This window comes from Pteropus medius, unplaced genomic scaffold (genome assembly GCF_902729225.1).
Source record: "Pteropus medius unplaced genomic scaffold, Ma_sr-lr_union100, whole genome shotgun sequence".
Lineage (NCBI taxonomy): Eukaryota > Metazoa > Chordata > Mammalia > Chiroptera > Pteropodidae > Pteropus > Pteropus medius.
Window position 1 is genome coordinate 27,480,626 of NW_024349519.1, and position 22,903 is coordinate 27,503,528.

The 22,903-nt window shown below is 36.1% G+C and overlaps 1 protein-coding gene across 1 annotated transcript in view; it reads right to left on the reverse strand.

Moving 5' to 3' along the window:
• Window positions 1-22,903, reverse strand: part of LOC120618456 (sorbin and SH3 domain-containing protein 2-like) — a 127,121-nt gene that overhangs the window by 45,807 nt on the left and 58,411 nt on the right. Inside the window, 9 exon segments of the mRNA XM_039882685.1 lie at window positions 1,597-1,680; window positions 2,380-2,405; window positions 2,408-2,537; window positions 8,806-8,920; window positions 11,188-11,377; window positions 13,932-13,976; window positions 14,684-14,750; window positions 19,271-19,443; window positions 22,756-22,891. Coding sequence (XP_039738619.1) covers window positions 1,597-1,680; window positions 2,380-2,405; window positions 2,408-2,537; window positions 8,806-8,920; window positions 11,188-11,377; window positions 13,932-13,976; window positions 14,684-14,750; window positions 19,271-19,443; window positions 22,756-22,891 — 966 coding nt within the window.

Sequence of the window (22,903 nt, forward strand, 5' to 3'; positions counted from 1 at the left end):
GTAGTCTAGGAGAAAGAGTGCTATGCTCGTAAATATTCTCAAGCACTGGGCAAAATTACTAGTGATTTGATTAGTATATTTATAAACTCATTTCATCAAATCAAATTAGCACTCCTAGTCTCTAGCCACAGAGGAATGCAAGGTATATTAAAGAAACATTAAAGGAACAAGTGGATAGCATGCTGGTGAGTTTCCATGTGTGGCTGAAATGATTATAGAAAAATGCTGGTGATTTAGGCTCAGAACAGAAATTGGTATAGTCCCTATAAACTGTCTAATCAACAATAATAATACATATAAAATAAAGCTAGAGAGTTTTCTCTGAAATTAAATACATTTTTGTGACTACTTGGATACAGAGAAGAAAAAAAATGAGAGAAACTATTCTTCTTATTAGGTATAGAAATTTGAGGGAAAAAATCTTTGGTTATGTTCATTTACAGTCGCTTTTGGTCCAGTTCAGTAAGATAATGAATCTAACCAAGTCTCCTTTGCATTTTAATGAACAAAAAGGACTAATCTAACCACCCAGTATAAAGTATGTGGTTTAGTATACGAGTATATGAATCAGTCTATGATATGGTAAAAGAAAGATTGTACTCTCTGATCTTTAATAAAATTCTATAGAGTGTAATCCGTATGTTCTTTGAGAGTTTAAAATTCAGAAACACTCAGTAAGAGTATAAAAGATATGTTAACTGACACTGCTCAAATTTACTACTGTTGGTAGATAGAGTTCCTCCCACGACTTGAGTTAATAAAGAAAATCATTATTTGAGGCCTGGGTTGACTCTTTATGCCAAATAGGCTAAGGAATTCTCATAAGGTACACCTTTGGTGGGGGTTTGGGGACCAGAGGTATCATGGTGGCTTTCAGTATTAAAACTAGAAATCAAGGCCCACACAGGGTTTCCTTATTTTTCCTTTTGCATACATCCCTGAGAGTAAATGAGGTATTTTATTGTGGAAATACTCTAGCATATGTTATAGTGGGAATTGCCTAGAGGTTTTATTTGTTTGTTTGTTTGTTTGTTTGATAGGCCTGGCCTTTACATCTGACTCTGCAGCTTACTATCTCGGGCAAACTTAACCTCTCCGGTCTCTGGTTTCTTCTTAGTGGAGGGGCAGTGTGAAGACTCACTGAGAAAATGAGTACAAAACCCAGTACTCTCCAGGTTCTGGGTGAGTCTTCTGCAACTGGGAGCTATAATAATGGTAATTCTTATAAATGTCACAGTGCTCTTCTGATTAAACTAGACCAAAAAGGACTGTAAACAAACAAACAAAAAATGTATAAATCTGTAATAATTGACTATTCTAGGATGGAAACTATCTCAACATTTTGAATTTGCTTAAACATAAAGTAATCCTAATGCATGATTTGGAGGTAAAGAAAAACTATATAGGAAGTGTCTGAGCACATTTAAACACTTGGTACAGAAGTGACTTTGGGCTGAGCTGTACCAAATTTGTGTATATAGTACACATTCAGCTTTTGTTCTCTAAATGACACCTATCTCTTCTGATAATGGTATGTTTTATAAATCAAACAACATTCTCCTAATTTTCTTATATTAATAGTCTAGCCTCACTTACCGGGCGTCCAAATTCCAGTTCTGAAAAGAATTTATACCAGGGCTCATTTTCTAAATCTATGTCATCTGGATGTATGCGATCAGTCTGGAGCAGACGTGAAGGAAAAGGGAAGGAAAAGGCACACTGAGCTAAGTGAGGGAAACGCTGTGTGGTATGAAAACACACACACGCATTCACACGCAAACATGCACCCACTCTCATCCAACAAATCTCAGCCGGAGAGAACAAAGGAAGTAAAGTAAAATGAGTAAAATTAGGATATGAAGATGAGCTTCGATGACATCTCTTAGGCCCCTAGTTTTTCCTCTGTCCACCATTTCTGCTTTTCTCCTTAGCTTGATGCATAAACAATGAAAAGCTGTCTGTGACTGTAAGAATGAGCACTGATAGCACACCGGAGTATTAAAACAGGCTCAACTCTGTCACCAAGTAGCTCTTCTGTGTGGGATACTCCATTGCCCCTCCTTCATTGGTCCCAGCAGGTAAGTCTGCAGTCTGCAGACGTAGAATTTGTGCTCTGGTGCTGGCATATGGAGAGTCCGGGGGGGTGGGAGGGGAAGGTGGGGAGAGGTTCAGGTGGTGAGAGGAGTGAGAGGTGCTGGGAGGCTGTTAGAGGTCGATTGGCATGAAGAACCTGGGATGTAGGTGAGAAAGAAAAGGGGCAGCAAGGTGGGGGTGGTGGTGAATAGCCAGCTTCTCTTCGTCTCCTAGCCTCCGAAGAACAAAGGCTATACCTGAACTTCCCAACAGGCACTATGTAAGTGAAAGAAGGAAGGAGCTCACCCAGATGGGAGAGAGAGCCGGGGTGTCGGGCTTGGTGTGGGGATGCCACTCCTGGGCGGAGGGGAGGGGCTACCAGTGACTTCTCCATATGGTGAAATAGAAATAGGCTTCCGGCCGGGTTCCCTTGCAACAGGTGTCGGAGTTGTTGGGAGAGGGGGCTGGAAAAAAGAGGGGTGAAGGAAAAACTGATTCATTACACAGAGGTTCTTGAGGGACACCAGCTAGCAGTGCTTTGTGCCCTGCCTTAGGCAAGGCGGGAGGGAACATTTCAGAAAAGTTAAATGTCCCTTGGGGACCCAGATAATTTAGAAATGGTCCGGACCACTGAAAAGACGTGAAGACAAGGAGCCTCTCAGAAAGAAAGATCCCCTTTTATAAGATATCCTAAATATCACCTTCTACCTGTTTGCCTAGAGCTAGAGAAATGGATTTGGATGGGGTTAGCTTTTTCACAGTTCTGTGGGTGGCTAAAGGTTGGGGAGAGGGTGAAGAAGAAAATTCCATTCTGGTTTGCTTGACACGCTAACATAGAGGGGAAGCCAATTTTTATAATGGATTTGCTCCCCTCCGGTGGTTTCTCAATATTATATTGAAATAGGAAAACTAGGAGTTTAATATAAACAGTTTGAGAAACTACATACCATTACTCCAGTAATAGAAAAAACAGACACTTAATACATGCCTGACCATACTGATTTGGGCCACTGATTTTCTATTAAAAAATGAATGTTTAAAGTACTACGTATAGGTGCAATTGGATAGTAGTGTTTCCAGTCTGGCATAAAAGCCCCCCAGTTCCCTAAGCGCCATTCCCTTGGCCAGGAGAGGACATATTCTTTGTAACATTGGGTGCTTTGAGGTAGTCCGTATTCAAACAAAAACCATTATTTTGACATTAGCTTGTCCAAGTATTTTATCGACATCTTGCATTCCCAACAGTTTTGTTAATAATATACAGCCTGTATTTAATAATTATATCCAAAATATTTTTAAGATGTGCTTTTTATTTCAATATTTTATAATGAGATTATAATGGTAGCTACAGACAGTGATAGAAAAGTGGAGGCATCATAACAAAATGTTGAAAAGGTCTCAGTTATCCAATGTGTGTGGTGATTGTGACAGACTTGTGTAGTAACTCTGGAAAAGGTTCATAAAAGGACACTAAGTAATAAGAACAGAATATGACCGTATGCTTGAACAACAGTTACATGGTACCACAAAGCCTGTGTCTGGACAAGTTCAGTAACAAAACACGAACCTATGTGAAAGATCACAATGGTGTTTTGGTATTGAGATTATCTTTCTCTTTCTTTTAAAATATTATTTTGCTGTACTGTTAGATCATCATGGAAAACATCTTATAATTAGTAGCGCAAATGTTGCAGGAATCTCGAGCTATTTCCTCTTATCTATGACAATATTATATTTAATTTACATTTCAGAAGTGATGTGAAATTAATAGAAAATATTCAGGTAACTAATTTACCATTTTCCTTTTAATTTAAAACTTGATCCAAGTTACATTTGATTCAGGAGTGCAAATGTACTAATTGAGACTTTGATATTACTGAAATATTGTTTTTTTTCCAATTATTTAAATAATGTCTATAGTGTATAACCATTTCATGGAATAGTTCGGCTGGAGCTAATTTTTAGGGTGACATTAGAGAGAATTTTTCAGTAAATTTTATTCTGTCTATAGAGGCCTGTTACTTCTTCCACAGCAAAAGTAATCTTTGGCTTTTTAAAATCTCATTGTTGCTAATGTTATATACTTAAAATATTATTAATTCTTGATTTTATAATCTCTACTTTCAAGTATGGTATTTTGTTTTGCCAAGGGGAGACAAAAATTTCTTAGGAAACAAATTTATTTAAAAAACATTTTGAACAGCAGAGGGCAGCAAATTTACTAAACAACTAACTATATTTACCAGTGGTTACAAGTTTACTTTGACATCTACCTTAAGAAATTATATAACAAAAAGATATACTAAATCCTGATTTATAGAAATATATTTCTATTATAGAATATGGAAAAGGGAACAGAATATCATCCTGTTCCATATCTTAGAATGGCAATTTTCCATGAATTATGATTTTGTAGGTTAAAATAGAATAAAAATTCAACTTATAGTCGCAATGGGCAGCTTTCTAGAATCCATGCCAGTTGAAAATAGCAGAGAAAATGCCCAAAACAATGATAATTGATAATTGTCTATAATTTTGGAATGTAATGAAAGGTACACGCTTGAGCAGAGACTTTATGGTAAAGAAACTGTAAGTGGCAGAACTAGAATTTCCTCTTTGCTGTGGCTGACCTATTTAGTCATGCAACAATTAAATGTATTATGTAGCAACCTAGATCCACTGCTAAGGTACACAGAGGCCTCACAATAGTCAGTGATATGCATACAGATGGTCAGTCAACAGACATGTATGAATACTCATAATCCCACTAACTCAGCACTTTGGATGTGTAATTTGAAAGTACCTTTGAGTTGTATAACAAATATTAACACTCAGAAACTCATTTAGGAAGCACGATTATGCTTTACTCTATTTGCTCATAAAAGACAATAAAAGAGCAGAGATACTCTTGTCCATCTCTCTAACCTTTTTTGATCTCTTCTCATTTTGAAAAACCAAAAAAACTTGGCTTAACACTAATGTGTCATCAGTGCAAGAGAAAATGCTTAAGAAAATTTAAAACTAAAAATCACACATGATTCTTATTTAAAGGCAACCAATGTGCAAACAATTTTTAAAGTTTTTATGTTTTCTACAGTTTTAAAACATTTTATTGCTTTTCAGGTTATAAAAATTCTGTTCTCAGTATTCTCATTGCAGGAATGTAATTTCTATATGTTGTTCTAGAAAAAAGAAGTGTCAATATGATTTGGTTCTTTAAAATTTATGCTAATTAAATGTTTAAGCTTTCACGGCATGGGCTACTATGTTTTATATTTGTCGAGGTGCCATAATAAATGCCACATATATTGTTAGTTGGAGTAATCTTTTATGGTTCAAATCATCAGATGAAATTCAAAACTTTTATAGCTTATGCCTTGAGAGACAGTCTTCAATGATGAGCTTAAGTTCACTAAGAGTTTAAATTGCATTTTAACTCTGCAGTGTTTTCAACGATTGTTTCTTTTTGCTTTTATCATTATGCGCTGGTTTAATTATTACTGAGAAAGGTACCATCGTCATACTATTTTCTATTTTATCAAGCATAGAGGGGTCCTAAATACATGCTTTATTTAAATTTATTTTATTTTAATGTGACTCACTATAAACTTATACAATCCAGATGGATGTAAAATTTCTATTAATTATTATCCCAGTAGAGAGTTTGTACGAGTGTCTCATAGAATAAATTGTGGTTCATGTCAGTTAAAGATAAATTCCTGGTGACTGCAAGTTACTTTTCTAGATCAAGCATAAAGACCATTTAATCAACATTTCTCAACTTATAGTCAAATGAATATCTATGCATTTTAAAAAATTGCATTCACTTTTACTTTCATGTTAAAGAACATAAACACATATTCCATTGTTTTCTAAGGAGGAAAGAGATCCTTTTGGCCAGAGTCTGGGGAAGGATTTTTATGCAAACAGTACTGCACCCCCCGACCTCCTCTGCCCCAAGGAATCATGGAATTAGTGAACTATAGTTACTAATGGCGGTGAGTCAAATCCCTCGTGGGTACTTTGACAGAGACACACTGTGCTTTTTGTCACTAGAAATGTATAGACTTCAGAGATTTAGCTACAGAACAGGGGAGGATTTAGTCTCACCAACTTCACCCACTCACTGTGGCAACCAGAATGAATTCAAGGTTGACAACAACAAGAAGATAATCACCTAGTCCTATAATAAAAAGCCTGGCCAAAATGATGCAGAGGACTAGCTCAAATCATTTTACATAATACTGGTCCTCAGCAAAATTGTTTAGAAAGGATAAAAGTTTTGATTCTTAATAAGATATCCATTCTCGTTTCCTTCCAAGTATTTAGATCCCTTCCACTGCTCCTTTCCTGTGGCTGCAGACACTCATCTGTACCTGGATCTCTAGCAATACCCATACTCCAGTTCTTTTAATTCTTCTTAGAACTAGTTAAACATACTGGTCTTGTGTCTTAATTACTCAGGGTCCAGGTTCCTGGTTAAATAAATCAAGTACACTAATATATTATAAATTAGCAGGTAAGCAAACTAACTTATACTTCAAAAATAATCAAATAAACTAACTAAGGTGATGATGACTACTAGCTAAATGTGTTTTCTACTCAGCTAATCATGGTGGCGTGGCAGTATAGTGGTGATTAAGTGCACTAGGCATGGGTCTGCTTGGGCTCAATGCCTAGCTCCAACACCCAGCCCCAACACCCATCAGCTATGTGATCCAGAGCAAAGCCACTGAATGTGTGCTTCAGTCTCTTCATCTGCAAAATGGGAATGCCATATATCTCCTTCATAGGGTTGTTGGAATCATTACAAAAGAATAAGGCATAAATTACCAATTATAGAGCCTGGCACATAGTAAGTGCTCAATAAAGATTTATAACTACTGTTATTGCTATTATTATTATTGCTGTTTTTAAACTAGAAGCCTCCAAAGCTTTATCCCAAAGACATGAATAATGTGGGTTAATAATGTCAGTCACAATGACAGGGCTCATGAACGAACTCTTGAAGGGGCAAAAGGAGGATTAGTTAGGTGTGCCAATGTTTTAACCATAAAAGAGGTGGTCCACTTCACGCAAATGCAAGTCTAGCCCTGCATGTCCATTAAATGGTAGACTCAAAGTTCCTCGAGGCAGAGAATGTGTCCCGTTCACTATCGTCCCTAGCACCTAATACAATGCCTGGCCATAGATGGTGCTCAATAAATTTTGTTGAATGAGTAAACAACAGAAATGTCCTGATGGGAAAGCTTCTAAAATCAATCCTGTTTCCTGACATCACAGCTACCAAAGCATTCCAATACAATTACAACATTCATTATCCTAAGAGCATCATAAATTTTTAGAATGATCATTAAAGTTTTGTTATTTACATTTAAATCTGAGACTCATTATTTTTGCACAATCAGTTTGCTATTTTCAATTTTACGCAATGGTGACATCGTGGTTCACTCGATTCTCGTACTAAAAATTTCAAAGTATCATGATATTCAACCATATAACCTGGTAAATGGGTTATAAGTTTGCAACAGAGCCTGCAAATCGGTGATGTTCCTTTTTTTTCTTTCAGTTTTTCTGTTGAAGTTCTGTTACTCTAAAAGATATGAGTTATTCGAAGAAAGGCAAAGAAGGCTTAGATAAATATCATATATGAATTATGCAATTATAAGGTTTTTGAACATGTTTCTCAAGAACATAACCATAAATACAGGGTTTAAAAAACTAAATCAAGGACTCTCATGTTGGGTGTGGTGAGGTGAGGGTGTCTAATCAAATTTCAGGGCCGGCCTTGCATGTATGATAATGTGGTTTCTTGGATGCTCTTAAAGGAACTAACAAAGAAAACTCTTTTTCTTATTTCACTGACACCTAAAATTCTGTTAAGACAAGACCGAGAGTAAATTGAAAATGACACCAATTGTTTCTCTAGAAGCAGATTTTTGATGAGGATGCAGAGGAATTATAGTTTCAAAGAGATGCTGAGGGCACTGATCAAGGAGGGAAAACAAGACTCAGAAAGGAGGACCGGGACATAAAAACAAAGAGGGCCAAGGAAGAACGGATTTGTTAAATTGCGCCTTGGGGAAGCAAATGGTTATTTTTCAATTTACATATCTTTTTGTTTGCATATAATTAAAGTAAATAATTGGAAAAAATACTGTAAAGTTAAACATAATCTTGATCCATTAGATTGACAATCAATCAGGAAGCTTGAGGCTTGGTAACCTGAGAGGGATTTAATAAGAATCCATTAAAACAGCTTGTTATAAAAAATAAAAAATAAAAAATTTGAAAAATTTCCCCTTAAGCCAAAGAAATATTAAGAAACCTATATGGAACCAAAGGGATGGAACTGCCTGGGTCCACTTGTGTCGGACAGATTAGCGAATGATTTTTCTCGTTAGCAATGTAGACTAGCACTTAAGTGTTTCATTTATGAGTGTGTTTTGTTTTTTTTTTTTAAATTAAACTCAGGGCTATGATTAGGCACAGCTACAGTTATATGCAAATAAGTCTTATGTTTGGCCTGCAAGAACAATATATTAGAGCGTGCATCTTTAATTCTGAGACAAGATGCACAAATCATGATACAAAATAAACATGATTTCTAAATAATGTCAGATAAATAAATTACCTTTGTGACAAAAATTGCTAAATCATGTGAAATTCAGGTTTATTTGGGAACCCAGGAAGTCTAGAGAACTGGCGTTCTGTTTAATGACAAGTGCTTACTGGTCTTTCATGCTGCAGAATTGATGACTTTCCAGGTTCATATTCAAAAATACTTCTTGGCTCAGAACGAAATTTTCTTGTGTCCACTTTTCTGTCTGGAGGATCCCAGTCATGCCTAGAAATAACCAACAAATTACACGTGAAAATAATTCTCTGTGCTTAAAGCAGTTGTATATCACTACTCGCTGTTTTCAAAGTTAATTTTAGTATAGATTTTTTTTTTAAGTCTCTCAGGATTAAAAGTTAATCTGCCAAAAATACCACATTTATGTTTTATTTTACATAAATGATTTAAGGAGAGCTGTTTCTTTTATTTTACATTATGTTTTCCTCTGTTTTCCCCCCGCATACAATGATTTTCTTCTTGCTGGTTCGAACACTCACACAAGGGGTTTGTACATACACAGCCAGTGATCTGCTCATAAACCTTCGGGCTGTACACTTTGACAGCTGAATATGTTCGTGTTTAGAGAAAGTGGTGGATACGCTCCATTAAGTCATGTGAGTTTATCCCAGTGCTCTGTGACCTGGCATCCTTAACTCAAAGTGACAAGGAGTAATGTACACGTCGTGTTTGATCTTGTTTATCTTGTAAATGGCATCATACTTTGTGAAAAGTACAAAGGTATCGCTTGGGTTGCCATCCACAGGAGCAGGCTGTGGGGATGGGGGATCCTCCTTTGGTGTCATCTTTGAAAAACAAGAGTCAGGCATCTATCCCATTGCATGGGAGATCTTGGAATCAAATTTTTCTCCCTGAACTAATATCCTTCAAGAGGCCCTCAAAGACAGGGATTTGGAAAGTAAAGCTTTTTAAGTAGCTGGGGCTAAAGAAGGCTTCCTCGAGGAGGATCCCTTTTGAAGAAGAAGGATTTTCTGACTATATGTGGGAGAATTCTGGCCCGTGGAATGGGATGGAATTTTGACTTCATGGCATGTTAGAAATAGAAGTGCTCTGAGGGACAGGAGAATGAGAGGCAAGTGCTGGCTTTCTAGTACATTGATAAGCAATATTCAGCAGAGGTTTTATGAGCACAACATGAGACAATATATACGAAAGCTATCTAGACATTTTTAAGCGATTATTTTTTTTAATGAGATTTATTTTTACTGAACAAATAGGGCAAATAATACATTTACATTTGAGTTAATTTAGTTCTTTTTTATGGCAGAGATACCATTTTGTATTTAAACAAGTATTTCTCACAGTTAAGACATCACACTTCTAAACATATAATCATGAGGCGATTGTTATTAAAATGAGAATTTCTTCAAGTATGCTGTGTATCAATTTTCGTGGTATCTTATATGCTATGTGATCATAGGTTACTCTTAATGGTACAATAAGGTGTTGAATATAATATTTTTGAGATGGGTATGATAGATGAATGCTTAATAAACAGCATTAATGTGGAATAATTCTTATACCCTTATTAATTAATTGCCAGTATAGCATGAGCTACAACATCAGTCAGAGCTGAGTTTGAATCCTGGCTTAGGCATACTAGCTATATGAGCTGAGCAAGTTACTTTAATTTTCTGAGTCACAATTTCTTTCTCTCTTAAAGGGGTTTCAAATAAAACATATCCCATTGGGTTGTTCTCAGAATTAAATGATGTTATTTGCTCCTGTTTTGTTGTGTTGTGTTTGTTTTTCATGATAGGCCTGTACTAATGCTCGCCTAATGCTCAGCTCATAGCAAACTCTCAATAAAGGTTACCTGTAAGTAGGATTATTAGTCATAATCTTAATTTTAAAATGACACAATAAAAGTGTATTTATAAATTTTTATTTTTGTGGGAATGGTTTCCCTAAAAATATTTTAGTGGGGAAATGAAAATTAACATCAGCTCAAAAAGCTAGTGGAAATGAGTCACAGATAGACACTTATTAGCTAATGTCTTATTTATTTTTTATGAATAAACTTCCTACTCTTAAAAAGATATTTTTGCATATCAGAAGGAACTTTTAAATTATTAATAGACCTAACATTTCAAATCTGAGGAAACTGAAAATTAACTGCATAGTCTCTGACCTGCTGTGCCGAAGGGAGTACGTGTTAATTATTTCTTTTTGTCTTCTTATATGCATTTATTGATCAAAAAGTAGAGATTGTGCACAGGTTATATCAGGTCTAACTTAGGTCACTGTATTATGAACCAAACTTGCGAAAGAGTTTACTACAATCTCAACAGAGGAAGTCAATATGGTACATGTATTGACTAACAAGATTGTATATATAAGACTGATAAGATTATACGTATACCATTTCAGTAAGGTAAGCAAGCACCAGTTCTTCTACTGAATGTCATGGGGTCTTATTTTCATACTAAGGTAAATATAAGCCATTAGCGAGGAGGTGGGGTGGGGAAATGACTTACTTTTCTGTTGAAGACCGATCTCTTGGTCGAAGTGGTGGGACTGGAGGAGGAACATGTGGGGGAGGGACAGGGGAGGAGGCATCCTTAATGACATCTGTGCCATTGTCCGAGTGACTTTTGGAGAGGGGTCTGTAGGTCTGGGTCTTTGCAGCAGGATGTGACTGAGCACTGTAGGGTGAGTTGTACAGGCCTATCATGAAAAACAAACACAACACAACAAAACAGGAGCAAATAACATTTTAAAAGTGCTTTATAAATTATTTGTATCCCATAAAATACCCAGTGATTTTATTCAATTTATAATCAATAAGCATATTCATAACGCATGCATTGGGCAGTATGATTTTATTAATTTATTAATATGCATTACTATATTAATGTGTTATTACTGTATTCTATACATAAGCATTGATTACAGTAAATCTTCATTAATTATTCTGGAATTAGTAATAATTCAGATTGATACTAGGAATAACTTACAGGTACTCAGCAAATATCCTCCTAGATAACATAAACTAATGACAGTTAAAATTTCAGAGGTAGATTAAAAGTATTTTATAGAACTCTTTCTGAATACCTTCTATTACTTTAAAACTTCTGATTTACATGTTGTAATTGACATGTTAATTGCAATGAAATAAAATATTGAGAAAATTATACATGTGCTGTTCAAGACTCAAGGAAACAGAAACTCTTAATAAGCTTAGAGCGTATCTGGGATATAAGACACAACAGAACTATGAAAATAATTGGTAACACAATAAAGGCCAAATGTGGAAAACATATAATAGGGATTAAAGGATCTTAGAAGATGATAGATTGGTCAGAAGATATTATGAAACCGATGAGTGAATTCCGAAGGATTGGTTTGAGAGGTTAGAGGAAAAGGGTAGCAGAGATGGCACACAGAAAAAAGGCAGAAAAAGCAGGATGCAGAGTTAGTAGAAAGGGAGACTAGTTGTAATCGCTTTGTCTACTGATTAAATGGTAAAACTCTCGAAGGGCTCTACAAGTTTGTACATAACTACTGTTCAATTTCCTAATTACTAATGAATGCAAAATTTCAATATTAAAAATAATTACAAAAATTCTCAATTTCCTGCAATCTCAGTCTTTTGAGCTAAGTCTATTTTCACTCATTTGCTTCTCCTGAAGTTCCATGCAAATTGCCACGACAAATAAAAAGAGACAATGTCTGCACTTTCTGTTTTGCCTTACTGTTTAACGGTCAGACTTCGGGCTTGTTAAAAACAGGACGAAGGCCCCCAGTGGAGCTGCTCATGCTAAGCCCCATGTCGCCAAACTTAACTACAGTTAGGCCTCTCCCAGAAATAGAGTCTCAAACCAGTCAATCAGGAATGGCCTGATCAGCACTAGTTAGGTCATCCGCCTGATAGACCCCAGCCAACTCCTAAAGGAAAGTGACCTTGCAATAACCGGTCTGCTTTTTTGCCTAGTATATAACTTCCTTGTTCTTGCTCCCTTTTGCCATTAAAGTCTTTCATTTTGCACAGCTCCCCGCAGCTCCTTTCTATACTGGATGTTGCCTAATTCATGAATTGCTGAATAAAGCGAATGAGATCTTTAAATTTTACTCAGTTGAATTTTTTATTTTACAAGCTAAACACAAGAGGTGAGTCTGGAGTACCTGTGGCCAGGAGTAAAAATTGAAGAAACGTCTTAGTGGGCCTCCTGCTATCTATCATCTGGCAGAACGAGGACAGAAAACCAGAGGTCTTGTCACTTGTTTGCCTGTCCTACTCGGTTCGTTTTGTTTTTTTGTTTTGTTTTGTTTTGTTTTCCATCTCTTTGTCTTTGGAGCCTAGTAGCAGAACCCGTAAAAATTAAAGGGCCTGTGTGGTGGTATTCAGGTGTCAATCACGAATCGCCTGAGGGGAGGGGAGAACCTCTGCAGTTCTGAGGCCAGGCTGGCAAGGGGACCCCTAGTGAGGGTGCAGCTACTTAAAGGAAGGTGAGACTGATCCTCAGAGCCTACTCTAAAGAAAGGAAAACAGATGCTGTGTCTAAAGCTGAGCTGGGATAGGAAGCCCTGTGTGGGATCCCCTGATGTGACATTTTGGAGAAAGTGATGACGATGCCAAGAAACATTTTCTAGGGGTTCGTCACTCCGGCCTGCAACCAGTTCACAAGATAACAATGCACTCGAATACAAGTAAAAATGCCTGGAACTGAAGTCATTCTGTCATGACCATTGGCAACTGTGAGTCAGAAAAGTGTCCAGACAAAGCGGGATTTTAAAAAACTTCTTGAATGAATGGTTGCATTTTGGAGCAAAAGCATAGACAAGGTCACAAAATACTTTGCTTGACTTGTTTTTGTGAAGGGTATCTGAAAGATCTTACACAATAGTAATCACTCTCTCCACTGATAAAAAGAGATCTTTATCTTATTTTGTATGGCCCCTCCCCCTTCCCTCCCTTCCAGTTGTTATAGTACATTCTTTCAGGCTGGCCTTCACACTTCGGTTAAACATTCCTAGGGCCCAAAATAAACCAACAGTAAGAATGAATGAGTTAAAACAGTATTAGTTCTCATCTCCATGAAAAAGATCAATCTTTTTGTTATGCATGCTGTGAGAAAAGAAGAAAAAAGCATTCTTCTGATTGTGTAAACTGAAGACATGCACTCAAACAGTGGTAAAAAAAAAAAAAAAAAAAGTGCGAACTTTTTCCAAGCATTGCAGGGCCTAAAATATTCATTGCAAGCAAGGAAACCCGTCCTACCTGCATTATATGTATAAGGAGTATTATACATGTCTGTGTCATCATCTAGAAAATGAAACATAAATATTATGGTAATACATATTTGGTTACCATAGCATAACAAGACAGCAGAACTTCAGAGAAACAACAGAAATTTGCTAGACAACCGAAGTATTTTGCCTGGGTCATAACACCGTTTTTAAAAAAATCCACATATTGTTTTCTTGCTAGGCCTCTGAGATTTGATCTTTCTTGTTTGTAACACATTCTCTCGGCTGCCCTCTTCACAGTATACAAGACCGGAAACTTTACCTCGCTCCCCAGGTAGCCTTTTCGTTTGGATCATGAATTTCCTTTAGTAAATGCTTGAAATATCTCTTGTCAATTCAGTGAGACCTACCTATCTATGCTCACTGTCTTTATCGCTAAGGAGCAGACATGTGTGGACAGAGGATTAATGAATCTGTCTAAGCAGACGACGTGCCACGCAGGTTTAGACTGTGGATCAGAAAGGACGAAGGGAAGAGACCAGAGCACCTGGCACTCCTTCAGGTCGTCTTATAAAAGGCTTCTTGGCAGATCCTGAGTGCGGCAGGAGCACGGTGTCTGTGATTTGAGGGGTGATATAAGTAGGGAGATTGAAAAGAGTGAGGGCCATGGGGTTTGCTAGGGTCTTGTCATTTTGCATGAACCAAAACTGTACTAAAGGAGAGTTTACATATACATCCTTCCACCCAGTAGGACCTGATCAGAACACAGAAGAACATACATACCCGGCTTGTGCACCATGTGAATTTGCTTAAACATTGTCTTATACCAGTCCTTTGGTCTGTCAACAGTCTACGAGAGAGAATGTCCAACAGTTACAAACTCCTTCCAAATAAACATTGTTCCTCAATGTTTTTCTTTCTCTATTTTATCTTTTTAAATAGCAAATTTCTGTTCTGTGATTAAAAAAAATCTTTTTCATGATGAAAATATCAGTAATTTATCGAGTTATGCATACAGTTTGTAAATATATTATCCCTCGTTTGTGTTTTGGCTGAATTAGAACATTATATGTTATGGTTTTATTTTTTCCAAATTATAGTTGTACCCAGCACTAGACAGTTAATATTTACGCAAACACATTTATACAAAATTCACTGAATAAAAGTTACAGTGTTGTAATGGTTTGCTTTGGTAATAATTATCATCGTCCCTAAAAACTTTTTAGTGACCGTTCTGTTTAAAACATTATTTTTAGAATTAACTAGGGAATATTTTTGACTCAAACTGTGTTCTGATCAACTCAGTCTTAGAGAAATAAAAAAAAATGATATTTTCTAGTCTAAGTTACTAAAATACTAGATATGGTGACACAATGGAGAGTCTGAGATCAAATCTAAAAATATAGATTTGTATACAAATTTTTTTAACATGATAATTAAATGTACCCAACATTTGCTAAATTGTAAATTCCTTGAGAGTAGAAGCTCTTCCCTGTTTAGCCCAGGCTTTTGAGATGACAGAAACAGTGGGCTGTAGTGGAAAGTCAAAATTAATGTCAGATAAACCTATTTTCAAATCTTAGTTCCTTTAATTTCCGTTTCCTAGCAACATGAATTTAGGTAAGTTAGATAACCTTAGTGCCTCAGTTTTCTCCTCTGTTAAAATGAAATAATTATATCCATGTCATAGGATTATTATGGAAATTGAATGAGACAATGTATACAAACAGACCTAGAACAATGCCTAGAGTATTAGAAATGCTCAATAAATAATAACTGTAGAGAATGTCAGATATTTATAGAATAAAATAATGAATGAAACCAGATTATTGGATGGTAGGACTGCCACAAAAATATTCTTGTACTTGTTAGAATGAACTTTGCTTTCAATTTTATATCTTGGTTTTTCTCTCAGAAATGTGGTCATTGCATTTTTCATGTGGAAACTGAGGGTTTTGTGCTATAGCTAAATTTATTTTGGTCTCTAAGGAAATATGATGCTGGGAATCACCACAAATATGGATTAATATTAAGGCCTGCTTGACTTTGTTGCATATCACCTCTTCGTTCATTCCAGGCTCTTCCTACAATGGAAAAATTAAGGGGACTATTGATTGATCTTATATTCAAATGATAGGAGCTGAAGGGAGTGGGTGCAGTGGCTAGCTATTATTTGTTGGCTTAAACAAAGTAGTTGAATAAGTATCTTTAAGGAACATTTATTTTCACAAGAGATCCATTTCTCTTTCATTAAGCTTTATTTCCTTTCCAGTATTCAGCAACAGAAAATAAGACACGGCCTTGTGCAAAACTGTTTCCAACCATCCTGGACAATGACCACTGGCTAAAAGGATGCCTAATAAGTAAGTTATATCACTGTATATGGCAATGTATCTTGACAGACAAGATTTTTTTCCTTCCCTTGCTGGAGGGCATATATCAGGCAGGATCTCAGTTCTGCCATCTGCTAGCTTTATATGGTGAGCACAGAGATGCCAGAAATGCCCAGTCAGTTGGCAAAGGGGAATATGAGACTGGTAAATGGGAATAATAAAACTCTGTGTCCCTTCTAAAAGAAGTCCTCTAAGCATTTAAAGTTCCTTTTGTAAATGCTCTCATGGAGATTGTTATGGCTAATACTGAGATTAAGTAAATAGAAGTCTACTCATATTTGAAGATGTTTACTCTTGTATGTGTCCTTTGAAATTATTTTACATGGACGGCAACCACTAGCAATTCACTATTCAGTTGTTTTCTATAACCTTGGCTCAGTAAACCCGAATTTTTACATTCCTATAGTTTACAGAACATCAGAACTCTACATTGATTTATCATGCAGAGATTTTCCAAAAAGGAAAAGGCACATATTTTCTCCATACCAGTATACAGTTATTCTATTCTATTTTTGCTCCTTTCTAGTTTTGAAAATGCTCAAACGGTATTGTATTTGAACTGGCAGAAAAGAGTCTTGTATTTCACTTAACTAGCTGACCGTAATTAGACAATCTCATGGGAGGTGAACCCTAGTGGTTTTTGTTGTTGTTGTTAAGACTGGCAGTAAAAAGCTAACACAGACATCCAGGTCATGTGAGAGAGGGCAGTCTGGGGAGCTGCTTCCTTCTGTTCAAATAACTCAAAGGTACATTTGTTGACTCTCGGCTTTCTAGAGTTTCTGGGTTACTTTACAAAATTCTCTTTCCTCAGTGTATGCTAGTTGTCTAAAATAAGACTATAACGTGATACATTGAGACAGTACTGCCTTTGGTGTGCATGCTCAGCAGAGAGCCCATGTGAAGCAATTTGAGTCTGATAATCATTACTTTCTATGCTGGATGAGAAAGAAAAACAACCTTAGAGATTCTTGGCCTGCAGTGGCTTAGAGATGGCCTGACTCGACATTCATAAACACAGCTATACTTGGGACGTGCTTGGCAAGGCTGGAAAACAGAAAACGTGAATAAGAGTCTTCACAGACCTGTACCTTCTTTGTAAAGCTTTAAAAGCCTAAACAAGAGCACAAAAATTATGGTTCCTTATAAGGAACTTTTGGGTTGTTTATATTTTATTTTTTATTTTATAGAACCGAACCTAGCATCGACTGTTTAATATATATGTTTGCTTAAGCATATCTAAACATTCCTTTGATTTGGCAGTAGATAAATAAATAATATAAAAAGTATAATATTACTCGATTTTTGTTGTCTACATCTCAGTTTTCTCCTTTTAAAAACTAACAAGCAAGGCCTTGCTATTTAAGAAAATTATGTCTTACAGATTTAAAGAAGGTCTGGCTTTGCATGTTCATTTTTATTTATCATTTATTGACTTAAAAATGCACCCAGAGGCCTCAGATGAAATCTTTGCAGACAGAATCTGTAACTACATAGAATCAGGGATCTCCTAATTTGTGTATATACTATGCCTCAAGGGCCAATTTTTAAAAAATCAATTATACCATACCTGTCTGACACTGTATTCTACATTATTAGGGGGGGGAAAAAATTTCAATTTTAACCATTGAGTCAGAAATCTTAAAAGAGAAACAAATGACAAAACATTGTTACCAGAAACATGCAGTCTCATAAAATTGAGAATGTTAGTCATGATCCCTGAATTTTTCTATCACTTAAATATGACAATAATCAGTTTCAAAATAGATTTTTAGGACTTTATAATTAGTCACATTCAAAGTTCTCAGAATCTAATGAGTATAAAATTCATAGCAATTGCTATGCAGACTTATCTTTTAGCTTCCAATTCTAATACAGATGCTTGGAAAAATCAATTTTTATGATATAGAACACATAATCCCCTTAGAATAAATACAAATTCAAAGAAAAAAGAAAACCTCCGTACTTCGTTTTTAGTCCTGTTTGAGTGTTTCCAATTGTACCACTGTTTTTTTTTTCTTTTTCTAATCTCTTTCCCATTTTTTTCCTCTATCCACTATTGTCTTTGGCCCCCCAGGTTTGCCTTCCAGGGAAATAGCTCTTGGCAACATCCCAGCCAGGTTTGTGGGTGTCGAAGACAAGAGCAGGCAGACTGAGCTCCACTCTCGCACTGCCCTCCCCCTCCCCCGCCAATTTCACCTGCAAAGGTGCTGCTGCTCTCATCCTGGTTCCCAAGTCGTCCTCCTCGCGGCTAGCACAAACCTTCTCTTCAAGTGGACTGGTCAGCAAGCAGCTGCCTGCCCAAGCTCTCAATAGCTGCCTCTGCTACGGCTGAGCTGTGCCAGAAGGGGCTGCCCTGATACACTGAGAAATGCTTTGGCAGAGTTTAAAGACTAAAAAGAAAAAAAAATCCAAACACTTTCACTTATCATCTCCAAGAGCTCTCAGCAGACACAGCTGAAGAGGGACACTAAAAATGTGTATTTTTCTTTAGACAGTTTTTCCTTTCTATGACATTAACTCTCTTCTCTCCAATCATCTCACCTCCCAATTCCCAATTCACAGCTTTGCATCTCCTGGTGTTAACACACATCCATTTCAAGAAACAAATCACTAGTTTATTTGCAACGCACAGGAATTCAATGCAGACAAAGAATTCACATTTTCTTGTTCCTTCTCTTCTCTAAATTGTCTTAACATTCCTTGGTAAAAGGTAAAACAAAACATACTTTTATCATATAACAAAATCACAATTTTCATGATTTTTAGTTAAAATGGAAAAACAGATTGTGTGATTATTTCCAATCGACAGTTCTCTTTCTCTGCCACACACAGCATAATATTCATGAGAACTCAGATAGCACAGAGGGCAATCTTCATTATATAAGACCATAGGAATGCACAAAGCCACCAATAATCCATCCTTTGTAGTGTCTGTGCACAGCCCCAGAGCAGTGACGCGCACGCTGGCATCTCCTACCGTTCTAATTGCTGTGGGGATTCCCGATTCGTCTACGGGCCCGATCCCTGGGTAATGTGGCGCTTTGATGATGGTCACTCTCTTCTCTTCCTCGGAGGATCTATACAGTGGTATGGAGCTGCCCACGGTGCCGTCCAGAGATTGTGCATGCTGGGGATACGTCTCCGTAGAATCTGTGGCGAAAACGTGGTGAAATATAATGTATTTGATGTACAAGGAATCAAAATTAATGATGCCTCTTACATATTTATGCCAGCTGTGACATAGTCTTAATTTCCATCACCATTTCTTTTAACTCATTTACCTTAAATTTGAGCCACTCCTTGTTAACATGGACGTGTATACTGAACCGACCTCTAACAAGAAGACCTTCACCATTATAAAGAAGGGTGAGAGAAGAATGATGTTTGTTGAAAGACTTCGTGACCATGTGGCAGCCACTGTAAGAAAGCACTTTATATGCATTATTATCTCATCCTTCTAGTAATCTTGGTAGGAGAATAGGGGGGACCTATTTTACTGATAAGGGGGCAGAAGCTGAGACAAGTTTAGTAATTTCCACCAGTTCATAATTTATATTAATATTATTTTTGTGAAACTGCTGGATATTGTTATTCAAAAGTGTTCTTAGAATAAAAGATGTGACTGTTGAATCAATGACGGCGATTTCATAAAAATAAAGTGAAAACAAAAATCCCATTAAGAAATCTTCACATCTAAACACAGACTTGGATGTGAAGACTTATGGGTAAATAAAAGATTTAAAATTACTAGTATTAATTTTTATTTAAGTAGCCATAATATCTTTGCTTTTACTTTGAAGTACGAAAAATGACTTCTTGTCCCTTGAGTATAAAAATTGCCCTAAATATATAAAGTAGATGAGTTTTATCATGTTCCTATCTTATACCATCTTTATTAATGTTTAGTGTACTTTCATAAGAAACAGGAAGGACTCAGTGTACTACATATTCCACTCACTCTTAGTTCACAGATATTTATGAAAATCAACAGTATTACCATCTATCTGGTACAATTGATAATATGATTCCTGTTTTTTTTAATAATAAATTTCAAAATTTTGGTGACTAAGAATAATTCTCTGCTATGATTTGTCAGGTCTGTCATTCAGAAAGTTCTCATTTTATGTGGATATGGAAAAGTCCTGATGTTTCAGAGTGGCATTGATATATATTTATATCTCAAAAAATGTGACTGTGTTTTCATGGCAAATTTATATAAAATTTCATAAATGAGATTTAAAAATTAATTCATCATTGCAAAGACAATTAGAGATAAGACTCCTGTAAGCTAAAATCCATGATAACATTTATAACAGCTATTACTATTGTTATGGCTATTTTCAGTTTAGTTTGCAACAGAAAAACATTTTTGATCCTATTCTATTGAAGAATGAATAAGGCGAAGAATAAAATTGCTTTATGAGCCATTGTATGTAAAAGTAATTTATATCTTTCCCAAGCAACTCTAATTTAAAACATAATGTGATATTTGACTCTGATTTTCCATTTAATTCCAAAAAAGGACAACCATGATGCTAACATTTCTATCAAACAATTTTTTTGAGCACCTAGTATATGCAAAGTCCCAGTCTAAGCAAACAGTATTAATTCTGTCTTCATATATAGTTCATAAGAGTCTATGAACTTATAGCTTATATAATAAAAAAGTTAGTCTTTTATTTTATTATGCTCTTATATGGTCCACTAACTCTCATTTTGTTAGTCTTTTGTCTTTATATTACTTATAAAGTTCCTCTAGGGCAGGATAGATTTGTATATTCTCCTCAGGAACTATCTCAGCACTGGCCAATTGGAATTTGTTCAACGTCTATGCAGGGAATTTCGTTCCACGTAGTATAGTTTATATGTAAAATCTACCCATTGATATGTTCTAATATAAAAGCCTATCTATATTTGAAAATTTATGTATTTTGTTTGTTGGGATGAGAGGCACAAAATTGTGTTCATTAAGACAAGCAATAAGGGCAAAGAGTCAGACCTTGGTAATAATTATTTGAGAAAATATTTCAGCTAGAATAATTTGTACAGTTTTACCATAGATGTGTGACAATGCATAGCTTAGTGAAAAAAAAAATCTAGATATAATGGGCCCCCATTATGATACTACACCATGAACTGATTTTTCAAGGGCAACATTTCGGCACAAGGACATTCTACCTTCTTATACTCTAAAAGGACATCATTATAAGATTCACAGATTATCTCAGGAGCAGCATTAGAGAAGAGCAAGTATATTTAGACTTTTCTTTAATGAGTCTCATGGCTACATGTAAGTTTTATAGTTATGAAGTTTTTGTTGACACTGAAGTTGAGTTAGTTCCACAATGTACATGCTGAATGTCCCTCGGTAAACTAACAGCAACATGTTCTTTCAATATATACCCCGTTGGGGAAGAGGAGGTGCTGCCTGCTGTCAAAGAGGAAATGGGAGTTAAAACCCCATGTCCTAGTTTCTTTCTCCCTGTTGTTGGTTGGTGGTGGCCAGAGGATCGGTCCTCTCCTACTTTTGTGAGAGGTGTGCTGTGGTCACGTGGTCCTCCACCTTCCTCTCTGCTCCCTGCTGCTCTGGAAGCCTTCTAGTTGTTCAACATCATGAAACCTTTTATCAGTTTGAATTCAGATGATGGTTTGATTTAGTCTGTTTTTTAATATTTTGGGTTATTTTGTTACATTTTTAAAAACTAAGAAATATTTATTACATTATTTCCTAAACCATCCTGGTATATTTTGCCACATAAAAATGTTTCTATCATTATAGCACAGTTTCTTTTCCAGGAAGTTTCAAAGAGTTCATGAGCCCCATGACATAAAATGCTTAAAGTTTTTTTATAAATGTTCAAATGTTTATTTTGTTTCTGGAGGAAAGCTATATCTTTCATCTAATTCTGAATTCCCAAAGGATTAAGAACTATGTATCCATGAAGTTCTGGAGTCATCATCTAAAGAAATTCACATTCCTAACTGAGGATCTTCTGGCCTCAGTTTGAATAGTTTACTACTTCGTGAGGCAGTGGTTTAGTGATAGTTTTAACTGTTACGTAATTCTTCTTTATATATACCAAAAGAATTTTCTATAGGTGAAAGCTCTTCCGCAAAACAAGGGCTGCCTAGGACATGGATGGTATTTGCCATCTGTGGAAATGCCCTATGTGAATGTTCTCCGGTAGCATGAATTCTCCTCTCCCTAACTGCCCATCTCTTTCTTTCTACACCACCACCCCAAATACCCCAAATATCTAATAGCCTTCTCCAGAATAAGATATACAAGCAGTCATTGTCTTGGAATAGCTGGGTGCCTGTTTTCCCCAGTGCTGAATCCATGCAGTCCTTAATTTCTCCCCTAGGAGAGGATCATTAAATAGTGTTGAATATTTTTGAAAAATTACTTTGATGCTTTAAATTTGAAATTGTCATGAAAATCATGACTATCGAATGACTTACCAAGTGACCGGCCATGCTGCATGATAATGCTTGAATTGAGTGAGCCTGGTAGGGAGTAGGCTGAAGGAGAAAATGGCCTTTGATAGTAACTCATTGGACTCACACCTCCAGAATTTCCATTCACTGTTATCTGGCTCTGAAAAAAGTA